Raw genomic sequence first — 9,770 nt, 5'->3', positions numbered from 1 at the left:
TAAGGTGCTATTTGAAAACATTAAGAAAATATCACAAATACTCAGGCCCCATTTCAAAATTTAAAAAAAAGATTTTTTCAATAAGTATCAAATAAAATGTAGCAAATGCGGCAACATTATGATCAGAATATTTTCTATCACAATACGTAATAATATACCAATTGTCCTATTTAAAATAACAAAGTTAGTATCACTTCCTGTTAAACCGGAAGTAAAATAACAGAATATGTCAAAAGATGCTCTTATAACCATTCTATCGATATACCAAATTTCATTTCTTTACCTTATAAAGCTATTATTCAAATAAAGGGCGTTGTTGGGCGATGTATTGTCAATCAATAATGAAAACTTGACGGGTGGTTTTCCATCAATTTTTTTTGGCTTGTTTTCGCTGTAATCAAGCGAAAACAACGTATGTAATTTTCTCCCTAAATTACACTCGTGCCTAAAACTTTTAAAATAATTTTGCATTCAAACATATATTCTTTGAAAAACAACATTCGAGCATTTTCATATTTTGTAAAATAGCCAAAATAAGAAACTGAACACGTGTTGTTTTTAGAAAAATACGCTTTCATGCAAAATTGTCAAATATTTTTAAGCACTTGCGTAATTGCCAGGCAAAAAATGCCGCCCTGGGCACTGTGAAAAATGCCGCCCTTTTTTTTTAGGTGATTTTAGCTTGCGAAGTTAGGGTAGGTAAAATCGTATGCTGAGGTTTGTTATTTGTTGCTGGTCAACTGATTTATTTTGTACATTTACGTTTATATCACAGATGTACATATTACTGTGTTTTCTGCAAAACAGGAATAGCAAAATAAACAGTAAGAAGTTTCTACAGATAAAAATACTTGTATGTAAATAAACTTATATTTTATCGTTCGATCTATCTCTTGCTTCATAGGATCTGTAATAAGCTGAACGAATAATTTTTTATTCCATCTTTTTTTTACTCTTTTAAGAGTCAAACGTTCCTTTTTTAAGTTAATTTTGAGAAAAAACTAACATAATTTTTGAAGAACTTTAAAGAAGAACTCACAAATCTGTAATACTACTTATATTATAACGTGCCGTACTACTGTAGTTGAAGAAAAACCCTGTATTTGACCTCTATGGTAATACAACATCCTAGCTTATCATTCTTTTTTTTTAAGGTGTTTATATATGTTTTATTATCCTGACGAGTGCGGTTGCTAGATCAATTTGAATATTAAATTGCATATTATCTAAAACTCATCAATCATATTGAAATACTAGTAAAATCCTTATTTTAGAAATTAATTTGTATCCAATTAAATATAATTTGCTTTCGTCTTTTTTTTTATCACGAAGGGAGGCTAAGACAAAAAATATATAAAATAACAGGAGAAAAATACTTTTTACAATTGCAAAATGGAGACGGATTTTTAATTACAGACTTGCTTGATCATGTAGACAATGAAAAAAAAAATATTATTAATTAAGCTATAGAAATCTAAAGACGTATATGAGTGTGTCGTTTTCATCGAAAGACGCGTCTGCTTTTTATGTATGCATGAACTTTTCAATGGATAATTTACATTATATTCAAAAAAGTTCATTAGAAAAGTACAAAAGTACAAATAGATATTTGGGTCAAAAAACGTCAAAAAGATGTTGCCAGTTGTTAGTTTACGTTTTAAAGTATTTATCAGGCCTTCGATTTACTTCATTAAAGCAAATTTTACTCTTAATATCTGACATGTAAATTCCCCAACATTCCCTATGGTAATTTATAAGTATAACCGTTGAAAATATTTTCTTTTCTTTCTTGAGATTTGCCGCCCTGGGTACTTGCCCCGACTGCCCCTAGTGTAAATCCAGGACTGATAATTACCTCCGAATACCAAGCTGAAATTTAGCGTTTGGATACTTTTTTTTGGTGGAACAGTAGTAGCATGAATAAAAAGCATAGAATGTAAAAAAAATATTTACCATTATGTGCCAGTTTCCTCTAAAAAATCATATATTTTAATTCATTTTAGTACCAGCGAATTATTTTTATTTAACTTTAATTACTAAATTTTAATTTTTTTTTATTTAACGATATTCTATATTTTATCAGAATATCTATATTGTCAATGAAATGCTACATTTCGCAATAAACATACGACCTGTATAAAAATTAATAATTCTGAAAGTAGTGATTTTCCGCTCCACTAATAAAGGGAGTGGTGGACGGACAAACAAATCGGCAACCGGTGTGACATTTGACAGATGGCCGACGCACGCGCATTTATGCAATCACAATGCATTTGTCAGTTGTATTTTGCTATTTGTGGTTTTATGTGGTTCTCGTGACAGTTAAGCTATGTAGTTTAAAAAAACTTTTCGTATTTTGATTTTATTTTCAAAATGTCTAGTTTTGGTTGGTCGTGTCCGTGTTGTTTGCGTTATAAGTTCACTCCCGAAGAAATGGAGCAACGGTACAAAAGCCAACAGATCGACAAAAGTCTGGAGAGGGACAAACAGATCTTAAATAGGCAAGTGAAAATCCTCCTACTTGGGGCTGGAGAGAGTGGAAAATCCACTTTTCTTAAGCAAATGAGGATTATCCACGGGGTGAAGTTCGAAAACCAACAAATTCGCGAGTACCAACAAGTCATTTATCAAAATGTGCTTAAGGGTATGCAAGTTCTTGTTGATGCAAGAAATAAACTTGGTATACCATGGGAGGAAAACAATAATTTTGATGTAGGAAATCAACTTTTGCAGCATAAGTTTCATAATAGTATGATATTGGATTCAAGGCAGTTCATGCAGTATGCTCCCCTACTTTCCAGATTATGGAAAGATGGTGGTATTCGCAGAGCTTTCGATAGGCGAAGAGAATTTCAATTGGTAAGTTTTTATTCAAAACAATTATTACACTATTATAGTCATTAGTCATTTTGGCACTGTCAGCAGTTTAAGTTTTTATGTTATGTTTGCTATCATCATTAAATTAAGTAAAACCTTCAGCCACACCAAAACTAAAATATTTTAAGGTGCACATAAAATAAAGGCAATTTGCAAATCACTCTTAGAACCAATAATATCATAACCTAAAAATAATTCAATTTAATGTCTTTTTTAAAGCAATAAAAAGTTTGAGAGCAGAATAAACTAACTGTAGCAACCATTACAAATATCTAGACTGACTTAAATCAAAATTTTCACCACAGTATTAACAATTTCCTGTTTTTAATTTTAAATGGTTATTTGTTCACTGTTAGTGTTTAGTATTGTATTTCAATTTCATGGGGTTCCATTGGCCATCTTAGGTTTAAAGCAAGGTGATTTTGAAAATATGAACCTCTTAATAATACTGGGGTACCTAATACTGATATAAACAGTTGGTTAATTCAAGTAGTTCCATTCTATTTTTCAGATAATTGCTTTGGAAATAAAAAGAAGTAGCTCAACTTTGTTTTCATTATTGAAAAGGAAATTTATTTCAGAATTCACTAATTTTGTGGTTGTTTTATTTTAATTAGTTTTGAGAGTTAAATGACCTAATTGAGGGCCTGTTACTGTGTACAGGGTGGGCCAATTTAGACATTTTCTTATGGAAAGTCAGGTCCAGGGTTGTCAGTCTATTACAATTGTAATAGATCTATTACTTTTTCAAAACTTTTATTACATTGTTACCATTTGCTAAAATCTATTACCTATTACCTTTTAAAAAGAAAATAAAAGCGCTCTACCTATATTATGAATTGAGTTCATATTTCAACTCCTGATTATTTAAAATTCACAAGCGAGGCAAAAACTGAATGGTAGTACACTTCATAATAGGCGTCTTTTTCTTCACGCATGATGGTTTAATGTCTCCGTTTCATATCGGCATCCGTTAAACAGTCAAAATTTATTTATTTCTTAAACTAAATATAGATTCGAGCCCAGAATATGCCTAACCCAACAATCACAACTTTTTTGAAAATTTATTACCTTTTTTTCAAATCTGTTACCTTTTCATTGGACATTCTATTACCCCTTGCAAAATCAAACTGGCAACGCTGGTCAGGTCCCTGTCAGAGATAAAAAAAATGTCACCCCCATTCTCCAAGCTTGAATTTTAAAAGAAGTTTATTTAAACAAATGAAATTTTGCTATGGCAAACAGTTTGGCGGTTAGAGGGCATTTCTGAAATTTGGTAATTTTCATTTTTTGCCTATGGCTGCTCTGTTTTTAAAGATGTACTTTCCGTATGACTCTTCTAGCACTTCTTAGTGCTTAACATGCATATTACATTTATATTTATATTATTATTTTGAAAAAAAAAATTAAATAAACACATATTATTTTTTTACATTTTCTTGTAGCTCTTAAAATTCCCTTTTTAAAAATATATAACACTGTTATTCTAAATTCAATAGTTTGCAATATATAGATTTCTTAAATATTAAAAACACAAATGACCTGCAATTTTCACATGTTAAAGGCCCTGTAGGTGGGCTGTAACCTTTTAAAAGTGGTGCTTAATATTGACATAAACAAACTTGTTTTTATAATCTATGTTTACCTTTATATTTAGATTTCAATACTAAAATTCAAAAATGTATCAAATTTTTGAAAAATTCAATATGAATAAATGTTTTATCAAATATAATGAGAATTTAAATGCTGGCAATATCAATCTCAATATTAAGAGCAAGTGCAGTTATTTAAGACATTGTCTCAAACATTAAAAAAGGACATTATGATTGTTTTTTTTTTTAATTTGAGAACTTTAGTAAGCGCTTTTGAAAATGAAAAGTAAATTAAACAACAGCTCATGTTTTATTAAAATATTAATCATATATTAATTAATAAGTATGGTTTCATGTAGAAACAAAGCAAATGAAATAAACTAAATAACACTAAAGATATATTTTAATAAAATAAATAACACAACAAAACTAAATACCTATAGGTATGTAAATATTACTGTACCAAAAATCAAATAAGAAGTAGCAAACAACCACTAAAAATTATATTTTATTTTTTTACTGATATTTTAGCTAAAACTGCAACTCTGTATTACTTATAATGAGTGCTGAAACTGAGCTCCTTCCTGATCGGCAACATTTTTCTACATAACTAACAGCATTTCTTAATTCAATATTTCTTATTGTTGCAAATGCATTATGCAAAGCTTGTTCCAACATTTCTCTTGAAGTAATTGTCTGTTGGTATACAAAGTCCTTTATTCTTTCCCAAAGATGAAAATCTAATGGTGTTAAGTCAGGGGACCTAGGAGGCCAACATCAAAGTTTACTGAATAAAATTATTTTTTTATAAAAGTATTTTATTCAGTAAACTTTGCCAACATATTGGACCTTGATTTGCTATCCACTGCTCACCCAACTGCTCATTTAAATAATTACTGACCACTCTAGAATTGTGTGGTTGCACACCTTCTTGAGGAATATTAGATGCCTCTGCTGGACTAGAGGCATTTCCTCTAGATTTCCTCAACTTGTGTTTGCAGAATTTCTAAATATTGCTCTGAATTTAACTATCCATCATCTAGTGATCAATCTGCCACAAAATATGCCTATCTATACATTTTTTCTTTTTAAAAGAGTCTGGTAGTCTCTTTTTATTTAACAGCTTAAAAATGATTAAATAGCTTTTTACAAACAAATGTAAATGTTATTTTAATTACTTGATAGATTTATAGGTATGTATTACCAAGAACACATTAGCCTGTCTGTGCTGTCCTATACCTGATTTGATCAACATTTCTTTTTTTATGACCTACTATAATATTATTTAATAGTAATTTTAGAACTGTCAGTCATTAAAGTTTTTATATTATACTATATACATATAGTAGAAGCGTTGATTGAATATTTGGGAAGATACGCAATCCTGTGTTAAAAAGTGTACCCAGTCGACTATCGGATTACCGTTCAGTTTCGTGCACCGTGTGGTGCTGCCGCGAAGCGTCAAATCTAGGAACGATTTATCTTAGCTGCCTGAACCTGGCTTTTGGCTTCTTTGAGTCAGGTTTTCAATGACGCTGGAATCTGCGGTTACGCGGCCGTGTTGGATATTTTTTTAAGATATGGGATGATGCTGCCAACTATGTTTTTATTTTTTTTTTTGAACATACAGCACGGTGTCATTTATGTGGTGGTCAAGTGATAAGTGATATACTTAAGGGTGGAGGCATATTGAAATTTCTTAAAAGTTAAATTTTAAAAACAAATAATTACTTACCAAAATATGTCTTTGAGACAAAAATTAATACAAAAATATATATAAAAAGCTATTTTTACAAAATTACCAACAAAGTTTAATACAAGTTATAATTCCAACAAACATTATGTTTCCTCCATTTTGTGTTCAAGAGGGTCAAGTTTTTAAATAAAATGCCCGTTGCACTTAATTAACTAAAAACTAATATACAAAAAATATGTGGAACAAATTTTAAGATATAAGTAGGTTTCACGTAAATATTATAAAGAATAATTGAAATAATTCATAAGACTTAATACCGATGGTAATATAACTTCTTGATCAATAATTTTTTGTAAAAAGTAACCCATTTTGTCATGTGATTCAATATCTGAAAAATTGTGCAGCGTAGTGAGATCTGTAAAGTAAGGGGTTGTGAGTGAGGATGTTAATAGAAATAGAAAATAGGTCACATTTTAAGTTTTAAGCGACACAGGAAAATTCTCAATTACCAGTTGTTACAACTATACTTAAAACTATAAAAAGATACCTAGTAACAAAAAAAAAACATTTTGTTTAAAGACCCCGCATCACGGTTATACAGGACGTCAATAGAGGTGGTATAATTAGAGGAAAGTTAAGCAATATAGTGTCCTTTTATAATAAAATCTAAATACTCCTAAATTTTGCAAAAAACTGAAATTTGGCAAAATCATTTTATTTTTTTTTCTGGCGTTATTTCAAAATATATGACAAAAGTATTTATTAAATAAATAAATTATTGTGACCACTTTTTCTCGCCTATACGATGACACCTTTAAATTTAAAATACGACGTTCTGTCTTTAAAGAGCCATCATCAACTTGTTTTGTTTTTCTTTGTCGGCGCTATATTGACTATTTGCAGTTTAACGACGCGGGAATCTTTGGGCGTCCGGCCGTTTTGTTATTTTTTTAAGACAAGGGCGATGATGATAACAGCGCTTTTATTTATTTTGTTATTGCCGATATTTAAATGCGCTGTGATCTCGCATAAATAACTAGATAAATGTGGTGGTCAAGTAATGTATTGGAAGGTGCTATCTCTTACAACTTAAATTTTATTAACAAATAATAAATTACTTACCAAAATCCTTTTTTGAGACAAAAATAAATAAATAAAAACAAAACAAAAATTCAATAAGCTTTTATTTATTAATTAACAAAAATATTAAATAAAGGTGATGATATAGGTAGGTTTCACGTAAATATAAAGAGTAAATTCAATAATTAAAGATTTAATATCTATATACGGTACTATAGTTTTTTAGAGTCAATAATTTTTTGCAAAAAGTAGCCCGTAATGTGATTTTTGACAATACGGGTTTGTGAAACCAGCCAATATTTCAAAAACTGTGTAGGGTAGTGAGATCTGTGAAGTACACTTTTTTTGGACAAAAATATTGAAAAATAGATACCTTTAACTAAAATTAATATAAAAATAAAATCGCAAAATTTAAAAGGTTTTGAATAAGGGTGTAACAACACTATAAAATATAGAAAATAGGCCACATTTTAATTTGCAATACAGGCAAACACTTAATTACTAATTCTTAAAACTAGAAAAAGTTAATAAGAAAAAATCAAATATTTTGTTTAACAGTATGAAGGGTCTCATCGCGATTATACAGGATGTCCAAAGTAAGGATGAGCAGTAAATAGTTTAATTAGGCGAAAGTTGCGCAATATAAATGCAATGATTGAATAAATGCAATCTAAAAATTGGAAAAATGCCAAATACTTCCTAATATTCAGGAAAAAGGTGAAATTTGGCAAAATGGTTTTTAATTTTTTTCTGGCGTTATTTGAAAATATAAAATAAAATCATTTATACATTGTTGTAAACACTTTCTCTCATTTACAAGTTAACATCTTTAACTTTTAAATACGACGTTCCTTCTTTAGAGAGTCATAATCAACTTTTTTTCTTCTTGTCGACGCCATGTTGGCCACTTGCAGTTTTGAATAACCCTTTTAATTACTTTTTTAATGAGGTAATTTCTAGTGAGTAGTTGGAATCATCCTTATTAAATATTATATACCTCTCTCTCTTTTAAATACAATTTCGACTTTCAAAAAATTCAAAACATACTTTATTCATATTTACATGGTACCTACTTGTTGACATGGTACTTCTATGATATAAAATAGGCACATTAATCGACATATTACTAACACATAATTTAAAAACAATACACAATAGTGGGTTTAACATACTAGTATAAACACAAAATGTATTTTCAATTTCAAAGCAAGACGACTTAAAAATTTTTTAGAGTAACATCACAAATTCTAACCTTTACATCTTTACTAAAAACTAATTATATATTATTGGCCTATTCCTAACTATCTTCAAAAAATTCTAATGTTATAAAAATACTTGCTTTTAAGGAGTTTCGTTAAGGACTTTTTAAAGCGAGGAGAACTTCTAGAGACTTTTATGACATTTGGAAAATGATTAAAAGTTTTTATGGTCAAGTAAATAAGAGAATTCTTAGTTCACTTTTCGGGATGGGCATTGGAATATTGTATTCGTTTCTGATATTATAATGTTTTAAGGAGCCATTATTTTAAAGATACAATTTATATTTTTTATATATTAGGCAAGCAGACTCAACAATAAACAAGCAACACAAGGAAAGTATATTTAAATAGGGGTCTGCATGTCCTGTGGAGATTTATGACACATATATTTAATGGCTCGTTTTTTAAAAACAAACATCGAGTCAAAAAGCCGTTTACTAATGCAACTCCAAAATGTTATTCCATACTGTAGGTATTTTTGTATGAAAGTAAGTTCCAACTTTCAACAAAAAAAATAGACCGTTTTTGCAGATATCAATCTCAGTTCATTTAAAACCACTCTAACAGCATAACATCGTCTAGCCAGTTTTTGCATCCTGACCTCCATAAAACTTAGGTTTATGATCGATAACAATTCCAAGAATCTGTTAAAATTATTCACTTCCAATTCTTTGTTGTGAATCATGAACTGCTCTGAACATCAAAACTTAACAATTTAGTCTTATCTATGTTTAAAGACAACAAATTAGCATCAAACCACTATTTAATCATTAATAAATCTTTAGAAATTGTTCTTGTTAATGTGCTTTTATTATTGTCTGCCCATAAGATAGTGGTGTCATCTGCAAAAATAGTGAAGAATCCTCTTATCTGGAGAGACGCCAGGTCATTTATATACAATAGAAATAAAATAGGACCGAGAAACGAACCCTGCTTACTACACAAGTTCAGACAAACTGCCATTTGGCCAAACAAACTTTTTTCTGTCTAACAAAACAAAATTTTAACCATTCTAGAGCAACTCCCCTAAACCCATATCTAGAAAGCTTACCGAGCAGTATTCCATGGTTGACATAGTCAAAGTCTTTAGAGAAGTCGCAGAATACCGCTGCAGCAAAGTGACCTTCTTCAAGGTCAAATATAATCTCTCCATGAATGAAAACATTACTCGACATTCATTTAATATGTTATTTTTTTTAATTAGGAAAGCTACCATTCGTACTATAACCAGTTTCTCAATAACTTTAAAGGCTTTTTAGGCTTTAT

General features: G+C 29.7%; 1 protein-coding gene across 1 annotated transcript in view; it reads left to right on the top strand.

Annotated features, from left to right (window-relative positions):
• Window positions 1-2,263: 2,263 nt before the first annotated feature.
• Window positions 2,264-9,770, top strand: part of LOC126746121 (guanine nucleotide-binding protein subunit alpha homolog) — a 49,282-nt gene continuing 41,775 nt past the window's right edge. The window contains exon 1 of the mRNA XM_050454227.1: window positions 2,264-2,859. Coding sequence (XP_050310184.1) covers window positions 2,374-2,859 — 486 coding nt within the window. The 5' untranslated portion in view covers window positions 2,264-2,373. The remainder of the gene's footprint in view (window positions 2,860-9,770) is intronic.

Source organism: Anthonomus grandis, chromosome 17, assembly GCF_022605725.1.
Source record: "Anthonomus grandis grandis chromosome 17, icAntGran1.3, whole genome shotgun sequence".
NCBI classification, from domain to species: Eukaryota; Metazoa; Arthropoda; class Insecta; order Coleoptera; family Curculionidae; genus Anthonomus; species Anthonomus grandis.
Note: the sequence above shows the minus strand (reverse complement) of the source record. Positions and strands in the feature narration are given on the sequence as shown.